This window comes from Zonotrichia albicollis, chromosome 18 (genome assembly GCF_047830755.1).
Source record: "Zonotrichia albicollis isolate bZonAlb1 chromosome 18, bZonAlb1.hap1, whole genome shotgun sequence".
NCBI lineage: Eukaryota > Metazoa > Chordata > Aves > Passeriformes > Passerellidae > Zonotrichia > Zonotrichia albicollis.
Window position 1 is genome coordinate 11524614 of NC_133836.1, and position 23997 is coordinate 11548610.

The 23997-nt window shown below is 51.8% G+C and overlaps 2 protein-coding genes across 2 annotated transcripts in view; one reads left to right on the forward strand and one right to left on the reverse strand.

Annotated features, from left to right (window-relative positions):
- Nucleotides 1–1003: 1003 nt before the first annotated feature.
- On the reverse strand, nt 1004–22093 carry LRRC75B (leucine rich repeat containing 75B). The gene is made up of 4 exons (XM_005493340.4): nt 21378–22093; nt 16858–16986; nt 13941–14053; nt 1004–2676 (listed from the first exon to the last, which is right to left on the reverse strand). The coding sequence occupies exons 1-4, from the start codon at nt 21633–21635 to the stop codon at nt 2154–2156; spliced, it is 1023 nt and encodes a 340-aa protein (XP_005493397.1). The 5' UTR covers nt 21636–22093; the 3' UTR covers nt 1004–2153.
- The window catches only part of GGT1 (gamma-glutamyltransferase 1), a 61086-nt gene continuing 43268 nt past the window's right edge, over nt 6180–23997 (forward strand). Inside the window, exons 1-2 of the mRNA XM_074554614.1 lie at nt 6180–6326; nt 19412–19476. The gene's annotated coding sequence lies outside the window, so the exon portion shown is untranslated. The remainder of the gene's footprint in view (nt 6327–19411; nt 19477–23997) is intronic.

Consider the following 23997-nt stretch of genomic DNA (forward strand, 5'->3'; position numbering starts at 1 on the left):
CCAGTGGCATCCTGGCTTGTATATGTGGCCAGCAGGAGTGGGTTGTAAAGCACTGAACAGGACACCCAGGGCAGTGGTTGAGTCACCATCCCTGGAATTATGGAAAAGAGGTGCAGCTGTGGCTCTCAGGGATGTGGTTTAGTGGTGGGCTTGGCAGTGCTGGGTTAATGTCTGGACTCAATGACCTCAAAGGTCCTTCCCAACAGAAACAATTTTATGACTCTTTAAGATACTACATTGAGAAGGGAAAATGAGTGGTGAGAAGAGAGCAGGTGGTGGCCTTTGTGCAGGTTAATGTGAAGGTTATGAGGTCCTGCACCTGTGCCTGGGGTGCAGATAGGACTGGGTCCAGCATTTGCAGTGTCGGATTGTGATGCTCAGCACAGTGTCCAATCCCACCTTTCTTCCTCAGGGAACTGGTTTTATCTGGGGCTTTTGGTGGTTGATCAGAGACACCAATACCTTCCAGTGTCCTCACACTCTTGGTCCAACTGGAATAGATCACTTGAAAAAATCACCAATTTACTTCTTGCAATGTCTTGTAAAATTAGTGAAGAGCATGAAAGGTATATCTATTCCATGTGAATTTGGGTTGTTTTCATATTAGGAGCATTGCTTATGTGTGCTGCTCTGAGACTCACAGAGACAATCAGCAGAGGAAGGCAAAGCTACCATTGTTCATTTAGAAGGGTGAGGACTTTTAAGGTGTTTTTTTAAATATGTCTCATTTTTTTAACTGTTAACTCTTTCAAAAACTCATCCAAGTCTGAATTCCTGAGGGGACAGATAATTGAGAGGACTTGACTTATCAGCTAAATCTCATCAGTTTACTTCTACCAGCCTCTTGCAACATGAAGGACAAATGAACACCCATGTTTCTCCTTCCTTAAAGGAATGAACCACACTGCCCAATGTGAATGGCACCTGATCCTGTCCCTCAGGCACAGCTTGAGGGCTCTGATCCATATTCCAACACCTCCAAACAACCCAGATACTCAGACTCTGAAGTGCTTCACGCTCATGTCCAAGAGAACTCTTTATTATGTTTACATAGAGCATGAGCAATGTGGAAAACACTGGAAATTCTGCATCAGTGGCTTGGTTTCTGGACAGCATTGGAGATGGTGATGCAGCTGCTCCCGTCGTGGCTGTATCAGGAGGTGAGTGTGCCACGAGGAGCCAACGCTCTGCGCCTCTGACTGGTGAGCTCCCACCTCTGGCACATTCCCTGCTCGCTCCTCTGTGCCACAGTTAGGTGCTCAGCTGTCAGCTTTTCCTCAATTTCACTTGGAACTTGCAGTTGTAGTACCTTGGAACTTGTAATTTTAGTACAAAAGCACAGTTTTTGAAACCAATCCTACTAATCCACAAGACCGTTCCCACTCCCTCTCCTCCCCCCCTCCTCCCCATCCCGTCCCAACTCATCCCATCCCCCATGCTCCCACCAACACATGCCTCCTTCCCCTCCCTCTCACCCCGGTCACACAGCAAATGTCCTGATGCTGCAGTTCCAAGCCATGTGTCCGCCCCAGCCTATGTGATCCAATGGTCTCTGACCAGGTCCCTTTGTTCAGACGTTCATACAAAACACACAATAGGAAAAAAACAAAACAAAAGGAGCCAGACACAAGAGGGAGACACACTGCCGGGCTCCAGCTCTGGCCTCTGAGCCCTTCCACTAAGCTCCACAGCACTAGGCTCTTGGGGCACCTCCTTTACACTCAAGGCTGCAGGTCCCAAGGTTTCCAAGGTGCATAGGAAAAGGAAGAAAGGAAGTAAACTACAAGCCTGTTTCTGTTTTAGGTTCCCCCCAGCCCCTTTCCCTCAACCCAATGGCTGCTGGAGGATATTCTTGACTCCGACAGGTCTTTTCCCGTCTTCCAGTGAGACCCTGCCTGGGGACCAGGTTCACTGTAAGTCACCGGTTCCTCTCTGGAACGTGGGCAATGGGTTTGGCAGCGAGGGGAGGGAGCGGAACACGCCGTGGGGGGACGACAGGCTTTTGTCTCACAGCAGGTGGGGGGGAAGATGTCAGGGAAGGCAAGAGAAAAGAGCCAAGGGAAGCCGGTCAAGCTGGCCCTCTGCTTGATGTTTGTACTCAGAAACTTCTCCTTGGGATTGCTTCAGCGTGCCAGCGCCGGCCCGTTGTTCAGTCACCTCTCGCAGCCCTGCTGAGAAAGAGCACGTGGCGGGGCGCTTCCGGCTGCTTCATCCTCTGGCTGGCTGCCCTCGTGCCCGCCGGCGATCTCAGAGTCGCAGTCAAGCGCCTCATAGATGGTCGGCAGCGTGGTCTGCTGGCTGAGGCGCTTGCGCAGGCCCACCAGCAGCGGCTGCGGCATGGAGGACACGTCCACGTTGTTGCCGAGGTCCACCCAGGCCAGGCAAGGGAACTTGTTCATGTCCTTCATGGTGTCAGTCAGCTCCTTCATGGTGGCCCGCGTGAGGCGGTTGCCGTTGAGGGACAGGTGGGTGAGCTTGGGCAGCGCGCCGAGGAAGGGCAGCAGCAGGCGCACCATGTCGTCGTTGAGCTCCGTGAAGCTCAGGTCCACCGAGGTGAGGCGGTCGCCGTGGTTCTGCAGGTAGTAGGCCATGCGGTGCACGTCCCGCATGCTCAGGGGGATCCCTGACAAATCCATGGAGTCCTGGCTCACCTTCTTCTGCAGGCTGGTCTTCAGGCTGGTGGTGGGGAAGGGGAGACGTGGAGAGAGATCATTAAAGTTTAAGCGTCATTAAGGGGAGCACTCTCAGCCAAGTGAGAGAGCGTTTGGGACAGGGAGGACTCATCAACAACACGGGCTAGAATGTTAAGGAAAGGGTTAACAGAGCTCAGTGGGGAAACAAGCATTTGCACCATACCTCAGGGCAGGCTGTTCTGGGGATGGGGAGATGGTGGGGAAAGGGAGACATCAAGAGAGACCATTAAGGTTTAAGCAAAACGCTCCCATCCATCCCAGCCAAGTGAGAGAACATTTAGGACAGGGAGAGCTCATCAACAACTGGACTAGAATGTTAAGGAAAGGGTTAACAGAGCTCACTGGGGAAACAAGCATTTGCACCATACCTCAGGGCAGACTGTTCTGGAGCTTTGCTGTGTATTTTCAGCACTTACACATAAACTTTGCCAGAACTGGCTCAACACAGGTTGCTAAAGCGTCTCCCACTAGCAGATGTCAAAGGGTTTGTCTGTATGTGCCCATACAGGCGCTCATGCATAGAAAGCAAAAATAACCAAGGCAAGCAAACTTTCCAAAAGCGCTGGTTTACTCTGTGTGGGGGCTGTTTGTGAGCTGCCTCTCCAGGTGAATGCCAAGGTCTGTGCTGCAGAGGAGAGCCGTGTTGAATGTCTGAGAAATGGATGTTTCATCAGGAAAACAATAGATAGGCAAACTGCACTCCAGGAATGGATTCACTGCGTGTCCCTTTAAAAGCCTTCACAAGCAGCACTTAGTCAGTAAGCAGCACCAGTGGCTGCCTATCTGGGTCTCTGTGGTCAGCAGATCATCTGGGATCTGCTGCAGCTATGAAGAGGCAGGGAGGGCATAAGGGTGCTAAGAGATAACTTCAGCCATTTCTTTTCTTGTCTGCATGGCCAAGGGAGTGAGGAGGAGGTAGGAAAGCTGTGTTGTGAGGCTGCTGGGGATGCAAAGGAAATGGGGTGCGGAGTTTAATGATGGACTGTGGGTTTGTAAAAGTGCTGTGAGAAGTGGGAACTGTGGGGCTACAGGAGCTGCTGGGGGATGTGTTGCAAAATTGAGTAAAAACATGTGTTGGTGTTACACAGGAGAACCTAATCCCTTACCTAAATTGTGTTAATCTTGCTGCTCTTTCTGACACATCTTGCCTTAAGGACATAGTAGGACCCTCCCCAGTCATGTGCTCAGGGGGTCTTGTAAGTGCCTTATTGAGTTTGGGAGGATCAGGGTGGGTTACGCATTAACCACCACTTCCAAGGTCCCCACTGTTCCTATCTGGCTCTCTGTAGTGTCCTGCACACCTGTGGCACAGCCAGTCCCTGAAAGCAATGGGGACATGGGGACATGCAATTCCCTCGGAGGAGGCTGCAGCACCGCAGGAGCTCCCGTGGCAGGTGAGAATGTCCCTCCAAGCCTCAGCATGGCCAGGCTCTGCTGGAGCTGTGCAGAGGATGTGGCACTGCCTCTGCAGCTTTGCTTTACATATACAGCTCATGGCATCCTAGAAAATTCAGCCCTTAATAATCCCCTATAAGCATGTGTTGACATAAGTCAGTAAATGGGCACCAGTGCAGGCCACAGCCCTTTGTGCACATGTTCAACACTGGCACAAACCTGCAGCTGCACCTTCTTGTAGGAGAATTAGGCAGAAAGATCTCATGGCCTGTCCTGTCAATTCTTAAGCCCACAGATTCCTGCCCTGGGTTTAGCAGTACTTTGCTCAGGCTACTTCTATGTGTCCCTGTATTTCCCATGGGAATTCACTGTGTCCTTGTATTACCCATGGGAATTCACTGTGCAAGGCTGAAACCATACCTGCAAGCATGCATTTGGAATAATGAGCTCTCATGGCAGAGAGCTAATAACAGCATGAATTAACTTCTATTCAGACCTGAAGTATTGTAAGTAAAATGTATTACTTACTAAATATTTACACATCAGATGACCCACACCACACCTCAGTGGATCACAGGAGGGGCACAGGGAGCAGTGCTTGTCTGTCCTGTCAAACAGCAGGGACTGATGTGCTGGGGTTATATAATTGGTCTGAGCCCACAAGAGGGCCTTGAAGATGGTACTTGATATCCCTCCACTATCTGGGCCCAGAGATGGGACTGTGAAGAATTAATTAATCCAGCACACTGCTTGTAGCAGCAGTGCAGTTCTTTTGCCTGCTGCAGCAGCAGGTGTGAACTGTGCCTGCTGTGGTCGGGGTGGCACTGAGCAAGTCTCCCTGTTTCTGCTAACCCAAGACATGCTTGAGATGAGCCCAGGCTTCTGGGAGCTGTATTTCTTCAACTCTCTTGAAAAGCAACGTGTGTGTTTTGGTATAGTTTGTCACCAATCACTGGCAGTGGTGTAGCACAGTCTACCACAAAAGAGGGTTCATCTTGTCTGAAATTTATCAGGGATCAGCCTCGAAGTTGGAAACATCTCAGGTTTCCCCTAGCACAACAAGAGTTATCCATGCTAGGTGTTTGATCTGGAGTCCTTGTTCTAGCAGAACAGAGCATCCAATGCTCAGTGCAGGTGTGCATTCATGTGGATCAAGTGAAGCAGGGAGGAATGAAATGGAGTGTGAACCTGAGTGCACAGGGTACCTGTCCCCTGTATCCACAAGGGGCTGGTACAGGAGATACAGCAGCCTTCTCTGGCCTGCAGGGGTTTGGAATAAGGCTTTCTTGGGAGTGTGGGGAATACAGGACAAACAAGCACAAAAACAAGCCTGTAACTACTTCAGTGCCTGTGTTGTACAAACACAGCCTGTGGCTCCTGGAAATTCTCTTCCCCAGTCAAACCACGGCAGATCTGGGTGGGGAACACAGAAAGGAGACACGAGCACAGGGGCACATTCCCCAGCCCTAACCCTTGTCTGTGCCTGTGCAAGGCCTCCTCAGACCTTCCCATTGTGAAGCTGCGGGCAGGAGGCTGGTTTGGAGCGGGGATGGGAGCCAGGCTGGAGTGGGGACCACTGGAGGGCACGTCTGAGCCGGCACCGCTCGCTGCGCCCTCGGCATCCAGGTGCCGATCGTCCTGACAGGGGACAGGTCTGAGAGGCTCCCGGGGTCCCCTCCGGAGCGACTTGGCTCCGAGTGCAGACAGGGATGACTGAACTGAAGGGAAATGTCTGAATGACAAAAGCAACGTGCTCGTCTGTCTGTGCCCGCTGAGCCTCCCCTCCCTCCCCTCCTGTGGCTGCCGTGAGCAGACTGCAGTAATAAGTCACGGATCGTGCTCTCGCCACAACAGGTACCTTCTGCTGTCCTCCCAGCGCCGAGCCAATACCCCAAGGAGGCCTTAATCAAGCAGACAAATTATCTTCCCATAATTGATTCTCCAGACCGGACTGCTCCTGGCTGAATGCGCTCAAACCCTCCTGTCCTGTGCCAGAGCCCGCCCTCCCTTCTTTGCTGGCTTGTTTTTCTTTCCTTTCCTGTGTTTTTGCTGCTTCCTTTTGCCCTCATTGCTGTACCTGCCAGGGTGACTCTGGGCCTCCTGTCTCAGGACCGGGGGCTCCCTCCTGTGTTTGAGCTGTTCTCTTGCCTATAAAAATGCCTCTTGTGGGGATGTGTTTGTAGGAGCCTCATCCTGGTGGACACAGCCCTGTGCTGCAGCCAGGCCCTCAGCTCTCTGGTAAGTGCTGAAGCATGAGATGCAACACCCCACGCATGCTGTGACCCCTGGCAGCCTCCTCCTCGCCTCCCTGGTGTTTCTGTGCTGCTCCATGAGGCAAAATTAAACCCCAGGTCTAGGGCAGGGCATAGAACAGCTACCCTATTGCTTTAGAGGAAAATGGGTCTGCAGTCAGAAATGGGTCAAGGAGATGTGGGTAGATGCTTTACTCTGAGTTATCTGACACTTGGTATTTTTTGGGGGTTTCTTTTTGGAGGTCTGTTAAGCTCCATTTCTTGGGGGGAGAGGGGCATGATACACAGGGCACCAAGCTCTCAGTCACTCGTGCAGCAGCTGAGAAAATACTAGGTTTATTTCCAGGGAAATGGGTCATGTATTATCCTCTAATTTCTGCACTTGAAACAGGCTTTAAGATTGCTTCAGCTGCAGAGGGCTTTTTTCCTTTTGTGTGAGATACAACAGCTACTTAGCAACGTGGCTCTGGATGCCTGTGGGACTCGTGGACAGAGGCTGCAGAGCACTGGGGGCTGGATTAACCCACTGCTGCTGCAACTGGTGCTCAGGGCACGTTTGTAATTGTGAGGATTTGCATCTGACAAGGATCCTGGGTGCAGGGCAGCAGACTGTGTTTGTATTATCTGCAGCAAGCCTGGAGAGGAAACAACCCCCCACTCCCTCAAATGCTGGAGAAATGGCTTGCAAGTGAGAAATTCTTGGAAACTTTGAGCAAGAAACAAGGAAAATCAGCAGCCCAGCCCTACTGCCTGCCTGGGGATGCAGCATCCAGTGAGGAATGGGGCTGGCCCAGAGTCCTGTCCATAAAGGATCAGCACCCTGCTGAGGGATGGGAGCTCTTTAGGTGCATGTCCTTGCTTCTCATGTGGAAGGTTTTACTTTGCATTGTTCCCAACTCCCTTCTTGGGGTCTGGCCTTTCTTCTATGGACAAGGAGGGAGTTTTCCTCCCACCCTCACTGCCACTTATCCCTTCCCTGGGTGCCAGCTCTACTCTTCAGCAGTAGTTAATATTCTCCTCATTACCAGCATTCCCTAGGCTGCACTTTGAGCCTGGCTATGGGAGACACACCCTGGATCAGTCCACACAGAGCAGGGGGCTGAGAGATCTGTGGGTGTCTGGAAAAAAAAACCCCTCTCAATGAGAAATGTGGGCTGGGAAAGAGGTGAAACCATCCTGTGCCTCCCCAGGCTTTATTTTGGGACCAAAATCTTCCTCTTTCCACTAACACCCAGCCAGTGTTCCAGCCTCCTGGGAACTCAGCTAGCATGAGCAAATACAGAGCTGTCTTGAAATGGGACAATTAGGGGACCTGAAATTAATTGCTGGCTCCAGGACCTGTCCCAAGAGAATTAACCCTCAGGCCATCTTCCAGATCCTTCTTCAAGTCCATGAAGCTGCAGGCTCAGCATGTTTGGTTTTTTATTAGCACTGAATCCCATCAGTTTCTTGCTCATCAGCTAAATTCTTTGGTGGCAGCACCAAAGGGGTGCAGTGGCTCTGAGTGATGCCCTGTTGGGACTTGTAGCAGTCACAGTGGTGTCTGGCCTCTTGTTAGCTGTGTGGGGTTTGGGGAGCTTGTTCAGCCCAAGAATGTTGAATTTCCTGGAGTCTCAGCTCATTTCCTTGTCTCCATGCTATGGAGAAAGGCTGGGAAGGGACAGCAAGAGACAGAATTTTGCTAATGAGGGGTGCTCACCAATTCATGCCTATTTCTCTGGAGAACTACCAGCTTTCTACCACTCTGTCTTTTATTTTTACATTAAATTTGTCTCCAAATATAAAACTTTGCTGATGCCAGAAATTCCCATTAGTGGATATCCCCTCTGTCATTAACAGGCACTGCCAGCAGTGGCTAATTAGCCATGAGTCAGGTATCTCTCAGCTGCTCTTTCTTGCACAGAACCTCAGGCATGTCTGGATGGCATCCCTGCTTTGAGCAGTGAATTAGGGGATGGATTCTGAGCTTTTTAATTGCCTGCTTAGCATAATCTGCTTGCTTTGCTTCCCCAGTGGCACAGGGTGCTGCTGTGCAGGGTTGGCTTTAGCCGCCTCTAATGCAACATGAAAAAGGAAAGGAGAAGCCTCAAAAGTACTGACCTAGAGTAACCCAGCCCCAGCTGATCCTGGCCCTGCTGGGAGGATGGAGGCAATGCACAAATAGGTCACTTCTTGAGAACTCCCTCAGTCACATCTCCATCCTTGTGCCCAAGCTGTGGAGAGGAGGCAAAGGCAGCCTTTCTCCTGTCTCCCTCCCTCTGCAGCTGGGGTGGGACATGGAAATCTGGAAATCAGCAGTTGTTGATGCAGCTGAGTGCCTCTCTCCTCCTGCCTCTGCTGTCACTTTGTCCTTGAAGGTGTGTTCAAGAGAGCTGTGAGCCCTTGGCCTTCCTCCTGCTGCTGCTTGATCTGTCCAAGGCCTCACGTTGTTTCCTTTCATTATTTAGGCCTCTCCGAGCAAAGCAGGGAATGCCTCCTTGCTGTAAATATCATGTATTGACTCATGTCCTTGTCAGACCTTCAACTGGGTACGAGTCACAGAGGCACAAGGTCTCTGCTGATTGTTTTTAACTACTCCCTTCCACCCAGCCTCTATTATTTCACTCACTGTCTGCCCACCACAGTGTCCTGCTTCTCTTGGCCTTTTTACTCTGGCAGGGCAGTGTCAGGCTGCTGGGTGACCCTTTCTGCACCTCCAACAGCTTCCCAAATATATAGGAACCCCCAAGTGTATGCTGTATGCTCCTCAGGGCAGTGTTTGGGATGCTCTGCACTGTAAGGTGAGGGCACAATTCCTGCCATGTCTGTCCACCTGACATCTCTGTGAGCAGCAGCTCCTTGGGAACAGTGTGTGGGGCAGTTCCTGTGCTCCCATATGATGTTTTCCATGTGGCTTCAGTTAACTGACTTGGCTTCCTCTCACTGGAGCAGGAATGATGGTGCCTGTTTACCCTGTTGCATAAGGGTGACACGAAGCTGTAGTTAATATTCTCCTCATGCCATGTGAAGGCTAGGATCTCATCTGCCAGAACTGTCAGCCTCAGTGCTGAGTGATGTTTTCAAGGAAAAAAAAAAAGATGTGAAGCCCTTTAGAGCTGTTTCCTTGAAGTCCTCCAGACACAAGTGCTTTCACTGCATTTTAAAAATGCACCTAATGCTGCAATGTCTGGCCAATGCACATCAATAACAGAAAGGGAGCAATGAGCAAGAAGGGATACTGGATTAGCCATGATGGAATTCACTCAGATGAGCAAAGCAAAGCTGTGGTGAGATTTGTGAAAAGGAAAGGCCATATACATGTGGTGTGGGAGTTAACTCCATACACACAACTGCCTTTGCTCTTCCAGAACCAGCCACTGTGTGAAAAATCTGGGGTTTTTTGTCACAATTATAAAGCTGTGTCTGCTGCCTGCTTTGTGCAGTCAGGTTTGATCCTGTGCACTCAGGAAAGGAAGGGTTACACTGAAGGAGCCAGCTCTGGGGATGATGCAAGTGGAAGATACATTAAGGTTCCCTGACTCTGCCTTGCCAAGACAGTTCAGTTGTAATCTGGTACTCCTAATCACAGTACCAGACTGTGATCCAGCTCTCCAGACAAAGGCAGTCTTCACCTGATACCCTTCTCCCTCTCTGCTCTGAACTGCAGCCCAAAAAACAATACACCCTCTGGGTCCCACCCTGTTCTGGCAGCAGATGGTGACAGTTTTCTTGAATTCAGCATGGCAAGAGGCCCCAAGAATTCTGAAAACAAGGATTAATAACATCTGAAAGTTCTGCATCTGTCAAAATGCCACAGAAGTGGCACTGATAGCCCAAAAGGTTTATGTCTGTATAAAGGAGCATTTCTTAATCCATTACTCTTTACACACTAAACATCAATTTAATGAGAAAGTGAAGCTGGAGTTATACAACACTCCAGGATGTATTCTGCTTGTTAAGTGGGAGTGAGCTATACAACTGTAAAATGGTGCTAAAACCAAATTCCCTCTAGGATATAAAGGACTGAAAATTGTGTAGTAGTTATGCTAGTCCCTGCAAAAAAAAAAAAAAAAAAAAAAAAAAAAAAGCTGCAGAAATCTTATCCTCCACATTTTGAGCTTTCAATTTAAAAAACCCCAGAGTAAATCTGCAAGAGCTTATCCTCCTAGTTGGGTTAGGCAGCCAACCCCAGCAGGGCAGAGCCAGTGGGGTGCAGGCTGCTGGCTGCAGACAGGATTTTGCAAAGGAGCCCCTTCTTTTCAGTGTGGCAATCTTAGTCTGAGTATCACCAGGGCAGCTGAAATAATCTCTTTGGGTGACTGCGCAGCTGGGGACTGCAACCCTTCCTTGTACAAGGCACACAGCCACTCCAGGGAGCACACAGGCATGGGTGCAGAGGGCAGGTTGCCTCCCAGCTCCACCTTCAGGAGTTTGGTCAAGCACAGGAACCAGACAGAGCCTGGGCTGGATGTCTCCTGCTCCCTCCAGCTGCTGTTGGACCCACAATGAGCTTTCTCCTTCCACATTTCTGTGTGGGCTCTGCCTGTGCACTGAAACAGCAGAAATGTCTCTTATCCTTTCTGCTTTACCAGCCCGTGGGTGGCTCAGGTGTGCACCTGCTGGATGTGGGTCCCCCTGAGAGCAGCTGGGGATGCAGCTGCTGAGAATTTGTTTGTGACCCACTGGTTTGGCAGTGGGGACAAACACCTGGTGCACAATCTGACTCCAGTATTGCAGCACCACAGCTCCATAACAGCCCAAATGTAATTAAAACCTGGCAGATGCTCCAAGCTCTCTGTATGGCTGAGCTTGCTGATTATCTCCTGGACCCATCTAACATGCTGCAGAAAGTAGAAATTGCGTTTCAGAGAGCAAGGGAGTCGGGCATCAGCTCTGTGAAAGCCAGATGCCAATGCCCAGGAGGCTGCAAAAGCAAGAGGAGAATTTGGTTTCTGAATGTGGTCTCCATGCACAGATCCTCCCTGCTGCCCTTAACCCCCACTAGATTTTAGAAATTCCTTCAAAGTATTTCTGCTACACCCATGCTCTTTGCAGGACCCAAAGAGCAGGAAGGGTGCAAGCCAAGGGCACGGGGTTTGAGACAGACCCTGTAGTAAAATACTCCCACTAGCAGACAGAGGGAAGTGCAGAATGTAAAAACAGCCTGCCTGAACAAACTTATGCCTTGGTATCTCCAAAAGAAGCAGCTATTTCTTGCCTGCCTGCTGCTGGCAACGCCCATTTTTCTTGCAGCGGCCTCAGATGCCAACTCTGCAGGCGTCTTCTGCTGCAAACTGCAAAACATTTCATCTCCACACTTAAAAGAGAAAGCTGTGCTGTTAAATATTTCATCAAAATTAATTTGTGCCTTATGTAACACATTGCAACTGGGTGTGGTAGCCAGGCAGGGCAGCCCATTGCAGACCCATTGCACATTGCCCTGCTGCCCTCTCCCTGCTTGTGCTCACAGGTGTTCTGTACCTGCCCAATACCTGGGGCCTGACCCCTCTGTGTGGGGTGCTCATGGACCCAGAGCTCTTCCTCTGGCCACAAACCTCCTCTCTGTTGTTGCTAGGGATGGGTTTGCAGCACTTTGCAGGCTGTGCAATCACAGGGAACACTTCCAGTTTGACCCTTCATCCTCAAGGCCAGCTGGAGAAGAGGTTTGCCTGCAAGGAGGAGTTTGGAGATCTGAACTTCTTCTCTTTAAGCTTGGGATGAGGTCAGAACTGCCATCTCTATCCTGCATCTCCAGTATTATGCAGGATCCTGCAGGGAAAATGTCATTGAGTGGGTCTGGAAAAGGGCTTACTCAGCTCTGAGAGCTCAGTCCTGTTCTGAGCTGTGCTTGGCACCTGCAAAGCAGCACAAACAGTCCAGCCCATGGGCACTGGGGCTGAGAGCACCGGGAGTGCTCAGCTCCTGCCAAAGTGGGGCTGCAGGTGCAAGAGGAGGCAGATGGCCTGGAAATCATGGCATTAGGGATTTTATTCCTTAGGATGCACTGGGAACCTGCCTCTGAGTCAGAATGAAAGGTATGATGGAAATGTCAACTCTCATGGGGGATTTTAAGTTGCTGGCACATACATCAAAGACCAAAAGCATCAGAAAAGCCCAAGGCCATTCTCAGAGTGCTGCTGATTTTGCATTTCTTTTTATCCAATCCTGCATTTATTCCTGTGAATCTAATGGGGCTGACATGAGCTCTTTTCTCAGTCACTTCTCTGTCTTTTCTTCAGCAGTGGTGATCTGTGTCACAAGAACAGGGTTTGCTCCAAGAAAATGACAAGAGGAGGGGTGGATTTAAAAGACATGGGGATTGCTCTTTATCTGGGCAGAAAAACCAGCAAGTGTCAAGGAGAGAACAAGTGTGGGTGCCCAAATACACTTCTAGTGGTGCCAAGCAGCTGCCATCCAGTAGCTGTCAGTGACCAGCATGCTCTGAGCTGGGTTCTCTGTGCATCTGCACCATCCCAGGGGGTCAGAACCCAGAACATCCCTCTGCTGTCCAGGACCCCTGCCAGGGGGCTCAGGGACCCTGGCACAGAGCCCACAACACCTGTGGGTTTGATTGTGGTCCATGGAGCAAATTACCAACCTTAGATGAAGATCAGCAAGCCACAACAGTTTAAGTAGAATAATAGTGAAGTTATCACAGGTGGAAAAGTAGATTTTGGGGTTTTGGTATGGGGGTTCAGGAGGCAAGATGGAGGGAACTGGGTGTGTCCAGCCTTTCTCCTTCTTCTTCTTGGCCTCCATCTCCTGCTGTGATGGTGGCACTCACAGATTGGTTTAGAGTAGAAGCTCACTGTCTAACACAGGTGATGGGTATTGGGAAGGAATTGTAAACATTGTACAAGTAGTTTTTAGTATAAAGACATAACACTGCCCTGGGGCAGGCAGAGTGCCTGGAACTGTCCTGCTGGATGGACCTCAGCAGGGCAGGAGAAAATTTTTTATAGATAAGACACAATAAACAACCTTGAGACTGAGAAATGAAGAGCTCTGACTCCTTTTTCAAGCACTGGGCTGGGAAAAGTGACTTTGAACAACCTTGGGGTCACTCTGACCAGCCAAAGATCCCAACACCAGGGCCCTCTGCAGGTGCTGGCAGAAAAGTGGGAGCTAAGAAGGATGGGCACCTCCCTGCCAGCCACCCCAGAGGGGTTCCTGCTGAATGGGGTGATCACTGGGGGCAGTGCCTCATATGGGACACTTTTCCCATTGTCAGGGATGCTTTAAACCAGGACAAGGTGTGACGCAGAGCTGGGAGCAGCTCCCTTTGGCACATGGGGGGTTTTGCAGGCTGGCAGCCCTGGCCATGCTGCTGGGGCCAAACACCCTGCAGGCCCTGCAGGAGGGGTGTCTGTGCTGTGCACTCAGGGGGGGTTGATTTCAGGGCACTTCAGAGAGGGTGAGGAGCTGTAACACCACACAGGAAGGAGCAAAACACATCCAAGAGAATCCTGCTGGGGCTGGGCTTTGGAAGAGGCTGCATGCAGCTCTGTGCACTGCTTTCAGTCCTGCCTGTCCCTGAGGAGGGCAGTGCTGGCAGGCTGGGATGGGCTGCCCAGGCACATCCCCCTCCGTGCCCACCCACACCATCCCTGTGGGCTCTTACCACACTTGGGACTTCCTGCGGGGCATCCCGTGCCGGTGCCACTTGGAGTGCGGCGTCAGGTGGTAAATCAGCTGCCTGCAGATCCTGTCTGAGGATTTCCAGGGGTCATACTCCTGAAAGCAAAGGGACAGCTCAGACTGCCTGCACCACAGAGAGCATGGGAGAAGGAGGAGGGCAGAGGAAGATGGGGAAGGAATAAAGAGGCAATGGAGGAGGGTCATGTATGTAAGGGAGCACAGGAAGAGAAGAGGGAATGGAAGAGGAATGGTGAGAAGGCCTGAGGTGCCTCTGCCATATGCCAAGCTCTCCTGGGGTGGAGGAGGAGCAGGAGTTCTGCACTGCCAGGAAGAACCCCAGCCCTGCCAGCACGTTCCTGCCCAGAGCAGGGCTGCAATTTCCCAGCTACCCAGGAACAAGTGAAACTCAGAAGAGATCATTTTCTAGGGCTGAGGCAGGGCTGACTGACAATGCTGTTTCAGGAACCCCTGTGCTGCCAACTCCTTGTGTTACAGGACAGTGCTGAATTTCTGTTAATCACCCTGCTGCTGTGCTTCCCCAGACTCTGTCTCTGGACTATCTGATACCCTGATGTGGGAAGGTCAGTCAGTGGCACCCTTGCCCTATCCCCAAGGTGCTTCTTGCTCCTCCTGCAGTAACACACTGACTCCACAGCCTCCTGTGCTCTAGCTGGGAGATGTCAGGACAGGAAACTTAGTCCATAGCCCATCTTACTTCCTTGCAGTCCACTCTGCTACAGGAGGTGTGAGTTTGGGAGCTCGCAATGCCAGCAGTTCCCTCCCGCCCCTGCACTAACTCGTCAGGAAAAGAAGGCACCCACATGGTTGCTCTGCCTTCCTGGGTTATTTTTGCACATGCTCTTTAGTGCCATGGCTTGGAACAGAACCTCTTCCTCTGCCAAAGCAGAATGGCAAATGGCAGCTGCTGAAGGCTGGGAATTCTGCCTTCCCTATTGTATTTTCCAATTGCTGACAGACACCTGCATTCCCACCCCCCAGCCCTCCAGCCGTGGGGCCACAAGTGCATTTAGGGTTTGATAGGTGAACACCCAGTAAAGCTGTCAGGGAATGCAGGGATTTATTCCTTACTGTGAGCAGTAAAAGCTCTGCTCTGGGGCCAACAGCTGCTCTGTGGCTTTGCTCAGCAGGCCCTGAGGGATGCACTGCCAGCACGTGGCAGCTCCCCTGTGCCAAGGGGAGAGGGATCCCAGCCTTGTGCTCAGCTGAGCATCCCTGATCCCCACCCCAGCTTCCCTAGGAGCCCATAGGGACTGGCCCATGCCTCTGGACTCCTGTGTGCTGGCAGGGCTGCAGCTGGCACTCTGCTGTCACCTACCACAGCCAACCTGTCCAAGTGGGTGCACGTGCACAGAGGCTCCAGTAGAGCAGCAGCTGGCACAGAGCCCTGCGAGCAATTGTTGGCTCCCAGCTGAGAGTTACCCTCCTGTTCTTTCCTGTGTCCTCTCTGATTTAATTCCCACTGACAGGCTGGGAATTGCACTCAGCCTGCTTGCCTGTAATGCAGTTACAGCCGCCAGATGCTCAGCCAGGGTCGGAGAGGGGACGTGGGCTTGTTCTGGGAAGGGTGTGCTGCTGTAGGTACTGAGTTTCTACAAGAACTTAATTAAATCATTAAACCTCTGCTGGCTTTGAAGGGCAACTCAGGTGCTCAACATCTTCCTTAGGAATGGGGAAAACAATTTCTTGTGTAATGGCATGTGTGTCAGTGCATCCATAAGGCATGAAACTAGAGAGGGGGGATAAGCAGGTGTATAAAAATGGCAATGTGTTATCTGGCAAACACACGGGCACTGGATTAGAGCAAGATCCCCTCCTGCTGCCTGCCCTGAGGGGCACAGCACAGCCCAGCCTTGGAGAAGGTTTGGCAGAGCAGCTGGAGATGAGGTCAGGTGAAATGTGGGTAAAGAGATACCACTGCTACCACCCAGCCCTTCCTGCAAATGCTTACATGAATTACACAGGAAAGGTTTTGGTTTTGGTTTTTTTTTTCAGGCTGTGCTACAGCCTAATAATGATGATTAAACTTTGGCTAAATGTGGTTTGTCTATTGAGACATGACTGGTTAATTGTTATCAGTGAGCCTCAGGAGATGGCAGAACAAGGTTAGCAATGCCACTAATCTACACCAGGCATTCAGTGTATTCCCTGGGGCACTGCTGCTTGCTCTGAGCTCTGTGTTCTTAATATCTCTCTCTGAATAAAGAAATTCACTCTATTCCTCTGCTTATAAAGCAAACATGACACTTTCCAAGCCTAATGAGCAAATGGGTACATTGCAAATCCAAGTGTCTGTGGTGGCAAAGGGTAACAGAAATTGATGCTGGTTGTGGCAGTGGGACTGGGGCATCTGTGATGTTTGTCTGTTCTCAGCCCTGCCCTTCAGTCTCTGCTCTCCTCATCCTCTGAAGGAAAGTGCTGGAGCATGCAGGGATACTGTGCACATAACACACCAGTGGCAATACATTCCTGCAGCACCATTCTCTGCGGGGAACTCTGAGACTTTATGGGGGGAAATAATGCTGGGTTGAGGTAGTTACATATGGCAAAGGGCGCAGGAAGAGAGAGGTGATTTTCCTGCAGAGATCTCTGCTCTCCTCTGCAGCTCCATGAGCTCTAATTGCTTTGAGGTCTGCCCTATCACCAAGTTTACTATGGGCATAAAAAGTCATTTCCTAATCTCTGTGCACATAGCCATCCTCTCCTCCAGCTGCATTCATGTTTTGAAGTATTTTTAACTGATTTCTACAGAAAAATGCCCCACAATCCAGATGCTGCCACTCCCAGGGCACGCTGTGCCTGGCTCTGGAGGATTGAGAGAGCAGGGCACTCTGCACCAGTGCTGTGCCACACAGCACTCACTGAGCTGGGGGAGAATTCACCTTTTTGGGACACTGCAGGTCTCTGGCAAGGCTCATCAGCAGGTCATGGGAGATGGGATCCACCAAGTTGAGGAAAGTTGCATTTTTGTAGAGCACTTCATTGAGAAATGTTCCTTCCAGTCCTAGGTCCTACAACAAAAACAGACAGTCAGGCACACAGATTTCCTCAGGGCTATATCCATGGGATGTTCTGAAAACAGGAAGTAAATCTGCTGAGGTGCCAGCTGGATGCCCAGCACAGGAAATTATCCAGCAGAGTTGGATTATCCAGCCATGTCTGACCCAGCATTACTGTGCAGCCAGAGAGCTGAATGAGATGCTGTGCTAATTTCAGCTAGTCCACCTTATTCCCACCTACCACAGGAAGGTGAGAATTCTATCATTTCCAGGCTGGCTGGAGCCTGGAGAGAATTCACTTCAGAGAAACACAGTTTTGTCAGCTCTATGTGTGAATCTGCTGAGGAAGCCAAGCAGGAAGGCTGGCTCTAAAAGCTGCTTCCCCAGTCTCAGCTTTTCTGGAAGAATCAGACCTCTCTCAGGTATTTAGATGCTGCCATATGCCCTGCTGGTGGCTGGCTGAGCAGAAGTCCTGCCCACCTGTGAGAGTTTAGCTGTGCTGTGAATTTCTCAGGATGGGGTGCAATGGTAAATTTAGAGGTGGCTTCACACCACAGTCAGAGGAGCTCCTCTTCCATCTTCCACAGTGTGGGTTAGGGGAGCATCTGTGGTCCACGCAACTTCTCTGTGTGCACCAGGGGACGGGGCACCTTTGGAAACCTCAGCATCTTTGGGAGCAAAAAGCCTTCCCAGGGCCAAATGGATAATACTGCAAAGAACTAAGGAGAAAACAAAGAGCTAATATACTGACACAGTTATTACAATAACAAGGTACCACAGAGCTGTGAAAAACAAACAAAGATTTTTAAAAAATGTAGGAAAGAGAGATCACATATTCCCATATGAAAAAAAATACCCTAGGAGTAGAGATGTAGAACAGAAAAACTCTCTAGTAGGTAGGGATAGTGCTGGGTTTGATTCAGTTGATAAGGAGGGCTCAGCTAAGGGAGGGAACAAGTCTTTTCCCCATTCTGTATGCAGCTGACAGGAGAAATGAATAAGCAAATGGGTGCCCCATATGTTCACACTGCTCTACTGAGTGTGTGTTCCAGGCACCACCCAGTGACTGGGAGCTAAAAAAAAAAAAAAAGATGGAGTGAGAGGGGGGAAAAGCTGGATGTGTGCACATACATCACCAACAGGGGCAGAGCCATGGCTGGCAGGGGTTTGGGATCTTAACTCCAAGCACCAATCAAAGCCAGTGCTGCATCCTGCTCTGGATATGCTGGATTGAGCAGGAAGCACAATCCCAAAGAGACCCTGGCTAGAGACACAGGAAGGGAGAATAAATGAAATACTTTACCATCACTCTGTGTACACAAATGGCACCTGTAAGCAGGTAAGGAACCCAAGCAGCGGATCAGCCCTGAAGGACAGACAGCCACAGCTGGACATGGGCCAGGAGCCTGCCAAGGCATCATGCCAGTGTCTCCCTTAACCATAAGGCTTCAGGGAAATGGAGCCTCCCACAGCAAGTGTAATGTGCACAGATGAAGAAAGCTGCTGTGGGGATGGCATGGCTGGGCATGCAGCAGTGGATGTCAGAGCAGTAATTAAACTCCCCCAGTTGGAACTGTACCATTAAGATGAATCTGCATTCCCATTATAAATCCTGCCTGCAAGGGTTTTTTTCAGTAATATAGCTGTAAATGTTCACTTCACATTGATATTCCATAAATTCTTAGCCCGGAGGCATTTTTCAGCTCATCTTACTTATTTCCCTCTCTCCCCCCCTCTCCCTCTCATTTCTTGGAAAATTTTGTACCAGCTAAAAGGTGGCTGCAGACAGCAGAATATTAAAACTCTTGCCAGTTCAGTTGGCTTAGTGCTGTTGTCTTTAAAATGACACTTTGCCATCGTCTCAGCAGAGGGAAAACAGATTATAGCAGACTTTTTGCTGGTCTAAGACAAATGTCTCCCTGGGCTTCAGCTGAGGGATGCCCACCTAGATCAGCAGGAAAGCTGATCTGGCTCCTGCTGGTGGCATTTCTGGGGTGGATGGTGTGCAGTGGAGCTGTCCAAGTGTTCGTGTACAAAGCACACCTGCACCTGCACCTGCAGCTGTTCTCCATGCACTCCTCTGAAATGCTGGGATCTCACACCTCTGTCGGTGGATTTGCTGCCTTCCTTGCTTGTTTTTCATTATCACACCCTCTGAACGTCCCAGGAACAGTCTGCAGCCCTCAGGGGAAAACCCACTGGCAGATCCATCAGCAGGGAGCACCTGCAGGGCTGGGCAAGCAGGAGGCACACAGGGGATCCTGTGTCCTCTGCTCTGGCTGAGCTCTCTGCTCCCCTGAGCAGGCTGCAATTACAGTCCCACTGTTTCTCTGCCTTCCCTGGGGTGTTTGCACCCTGGCCCATGGCACGGTGATGAGGTGTGGTGTAAATATCCTCCCTGTGCACTGGAGTGAACAAGGAATCTCTCTTTTTCCAGGTAACAAACAGACCCTCACCTGGGACACACTAACCCGTGACTCCCGAGAGCGTGACACTGCCAAGGTAAGGGGGGACAAATGGGGACCAAGATAAGGGGTGGATGCAGCTGTGGAGTGAGGAAAATCTGTGAGTTAGAAAAAAGCCTGATCTGAAGCTGACATTGGATACTTGAGGAGGACTGGTGGTGATTACATGACCCCAGCCTGGGGTGTGGTACATGTTAGTGGTGCAAACCCTCCATCTCTGAAACCTCTGAGTGCTCAATGAACCAGAGGCCTTGGGGTGTTGCTGGATGGGTTCCCATCTTGCTTGGCAGAAGATGTTGTGATTACAGGGTGCATGTGCCACTGTTCTGCTGTGAGCAGATGGGCAGGCAGTCACTGTTTCAACATGGCCAGGCAGAACTGGGGACCAGGAATAACATGGGGAACTGTAAAGGCAGCAGGCAACACGTGAATGTTCATGGCATGGTAATTCTAGAGCACAGATGTGGGGAAGCCAGGTGTTTAACTGATCCTGAAAGGAGCTTAGAAATGACCCTGCATTCCATATGGCCCTGTGCCTGAGCACTCAAACCCTGCCTGTTCACAGATGGACCTTCTGGAGACCTCCCGGGTCTGTGGAAGGTTTCAGTGCTTCAGTCTCCAGGAGAGGTGCTGAGCACTACAGAAAATGGCATTCTGTGGTTCTGGCCTCTGGCATACCCTAGTAAAGTCTGTTCATGGTACATCACCACATCCATGAAGTGAGTGCCTGCCTCTCTTTCTTCACAAGCTTCTTGCAAATATGCCTCCCCAAAACTGCCTTAAATATTATTCAACCCTTGTCTGCCATACTGGTGCACACACAGAGGTTTGCTGCGAGTTTATCTGTCTACCTGTGTGGCAAGAAGAGTGTGGTGCTGGCAACAATCTTCAAGTGAATGCTGAAGTAGCGGACAGGAGAAGCAGAGATGTAATTTTGGTCCTGTGCATTCTCACCTGTGAGTGTGTAAGTTCCTGGCAGCCCAGGGCAGTGAGCACCATTGCCAGATGTGTGGTAAAACCCTGGACATGCAGAGCAGGCAGGGCTGTGCATGCAGCTCCCTGCAGCTGGTGGTGTGGGTGACCGAGCATCCAGTGAGCCAGACCCTGCTCCTCTGCACTCACACCCAAAGGCCACTTGCTACTAAGGAAGAGATAATGCACATTGCCAAGATGAAGTTAGATCATCCTTATCTAATGAAGCAACACGACAAGCTACAAACCGATGGTGTTTGGTGTCCCCATCAGAGGTGGGCTTTGCCCCCGGTGCCACCAGTCACAGAGCTGCCTGCAGTTTGGGGCAGCTGAGTTTGCCTGGAAAGTGATGGAAGCAGTGAGTGATGGAGGAGATGGCTCCGTTCCAGCAGCAGGGCTCTGTCCTCAGCATCAGTTTGGCACCACACTGTCTGCACACTGCCTGTGCTGTTCCTGAATGGCGGCAGACTGAGACGTGCTCCCACTGATACACTGACCCCTTTACCTCGCCTCTCAGCCTCGACTGTCCCAGAGGTGCCCTCCAAAGCCATTTTGGGGTTTCCCAGGCTGCCTGAGTGGCCCTAACGGGATGTGGTGGCAGTAGGGCAGCAGTGGCTTTTTTCTGGAGGGGCATCAATCTGAGCCCACCCTCGGGCTGCCATGGAGGGGTGTGGATGGGCACAGCCCAAGCCAGGACCCCCCTTCTCCTGCACAGTCCCCCTCGCAGCTCCCCCCAGCCCCTCACTGTGCCCCGGCAGCCGGGCCAGCCGGGGTCGGGGAGGTGGCTGATGTCACCTGGCACGGAGGGCACGGAGCGGGACACGGAGCGGAGAAAGGCAGCACAAAGAGCCCCCCAAGGAGGGCTGCACACCCCGCGCCGGGCAGGGGGCTCCTGCACCGCGGCTCCCGCAGCCCCGCACGGCCCTTTGTCCCTGCCCGCATCCCGCATCCCGCATCCCGCTGTACCTTCCTGAGCAGCCGGAGGATGTGCACGGCGTGCTCCCGCTTGTGCTCCCGGATGGTGGCCTGGATCTCCCGCAGCCACCCCACCCGCCGCACGTAGGGCGCGGGCGATGCTTTCCGCAGCACCCCGGGCAGCTTCTGCGGGTGCAGCAGCAGCGACGAGAGGTGGAAGTCGCCGCGGCCGCTCTCCAGCCTGCCCGGGCACGGCTCCTCGCCGCTCTCCTCCTCCAGGCTGCTCTGCCGGCTCAGCCGGGAGCCCATGGCCGCGCTCCGCCGCGCTCGGGCCGGGCGGGCTCGGGGCTCGGGGCTGCGGGCCGGGGGAGGCGCCGCGGAAGGCGGAGGGTGCGGGCTGCCCCGCCCGGCGGCCCCGCCCCGGCTCCCCGAGCTCCCGCGGCTCCGGTGCCCCGCTCCGCACCCGCTCGGCACCCGCCTCCCCCGGCCGGGCAGCCCCGGGAGCCTCCTCCTCCTCCTCCTCCTCCTGCCGGGCTGGCTCTGCCCGGAGATGCTCGCTGGGGAGGACAAAGAGAGGCGCGGGTGCTGCCGAGACTGCTCCTGCCATCCAGCTGTTCTATTCCCGGACAAACTCTTCGAGCATCGCAAAAGGTTGTCTAGATTAATAGTAGTTCAAAGCACACCATCTGCAGGGAATGCTTCTGTGGGCTGTGTTTTCTATCAGTCTGCTGTTGGACCCAGAGGAGGTGTTTTACTAATCTAGAAAGTGGCAGGAATTTTGCCCACCACCCGTCATCTGCAACTGATAGTACGATGCTGGCACTGTTCCTCACCTGCTGTGGGTAGAACTGTTTTCCTTGTGTGCATCCTTCCCTCCTCCAGCAGTGCACGGCAAGTTTAGCACATGCTTTTCCTCAGACAAAATCACTGCCATCCAACAGGATGGGAAAAAACAAAGCCTGGATCCCATCTCCAGCCACCGAGATCTTGCAGGCAGCTCAGTCATGCTCCCAGCACAACCAGTGGCTCAGCCTGCCCTACTTTTGGGAATTGGAGCCATAAGCTGGCTTCTATCAGGACTATCAGCACAGGGAGCCCAGCAGGCTGTGGGTCCTGCATGCAGAGCAGGGGGAGCTGGAATGTGAGGGCACACAGCTATAGGAACGACCTGGGGTTCCCACTGCCTTGTGCATCCATGGACAAGCATCATCCAATCCATCTGTGGAAGGATGTTGTGGCTGTTGGGCTCTCACTCTGGGGGAATGGGGATGGCCATGGCTTTTTGTGCTACAGAGCCTGCAAGGATCATTTTCCTTCTCAGCCTTCCTCTGAGCCATGAATGGGGATGGAGATGTGGGTGCTTTGCATCATGACAGCCTCTTTCAGATACTGCTGGTGATTCCTGTCTGGCTTGAAGAGACAGAGACAAAATGGGGCTGGACTCTAAAGCAGCCTGGCTAATGCATTAATTTTGTCAGAGTGTCTGTGCAGCCCTCTAACCATGGTAGGTCAGATTCTGAAGGCCCTTCTCAGAGTTTTCCTCAGTTTACCAGACAAAAGCCCTGACTGTCCATCTGCCCATTTGTCCCCTTCCTGCTCTGAGCACCTGCATGAGGGAAATTAGCATCAAAAGATCTTGAGATATGGCTGAGACTGACTCAAGCTAATCCCATTTGGAGGGAGTAGATGCTGAGTAAGGACTTCTGGATCTGGTCAGAGAGCTTTGAGAGAGGCTGGGTCAAGAGAAAATCACTCATATGGGGTGCAGTGCTACAGCTGCAGGATTGTCACCGGGAGCAAAGGGAAGGACAAAAAGTAAAGGTGACAAAGGAGGGGTGCACAATGGCCTCTCCCTGCTGTCTGGCAGCTGGACAGCTGCCATAAATCCATGCTTCTGAGTGACACTGAAAGGAGCAGCAGCAATAGAGGCTGTGGAACCAGAGCATCAGTTCATGAGCAGAATGGCTTTGTGTGGCTCACTTGTCTCACCCCTTATCTCTGAGAGTCAGGAGGAAGCACAATCTGCAGTTTACTTGTGCTGGGGTGGGACCAGGTGGGCCGTTCTGAGGCAGTGGGAGAAGCAGGGCACACAAGTGGCTCAGAGGATGGCACTGTTACCAGGATACCCCTCCTCTGCATGTGGCTTGGCAATATCCTGCCACGGAGCAAATCCTCTTAACAAACAAACAAACAATTGCAGGGCAGCCCAGCTGTCTCCCGGCTGTGCTTTAGCACTGGGAGCACTACAATAGAACGGATAATGGGAGCTAATGGGAAACACACCAGCGCTCCACTTGGCTTCCCTGAAGGAGAATGCCTGGCCAGCAGCTCTCTGGAGGCTGAGATAATCCTGCCCTAGCTGTGTGTGCCTCCAAAGGGCACATGGCAGGGAGTGCATGCACTTCCATAGCTGAGATGGCCAGCAAGGGGAGGAGGTAGGAGTTTGCTTGGAAAGAGCGGACTCTTGTGTCAGAGTCTGCATCCTCTGGTGCTAATGCAGCCCTAGGAGAGAGTGAGCCAGCATGCAAAACCCAGGAGATACCAATCTACAGGAGTGTCCCCACCTTCCTTTCATCTCTGCTGCAGTGCCAAGGGCACCCACAAACTTTACACAGAGATAGATCAGCTCAAGAGCTGGTTTGGCACAACAGAGTGGGAGCTGGGGTTTCTC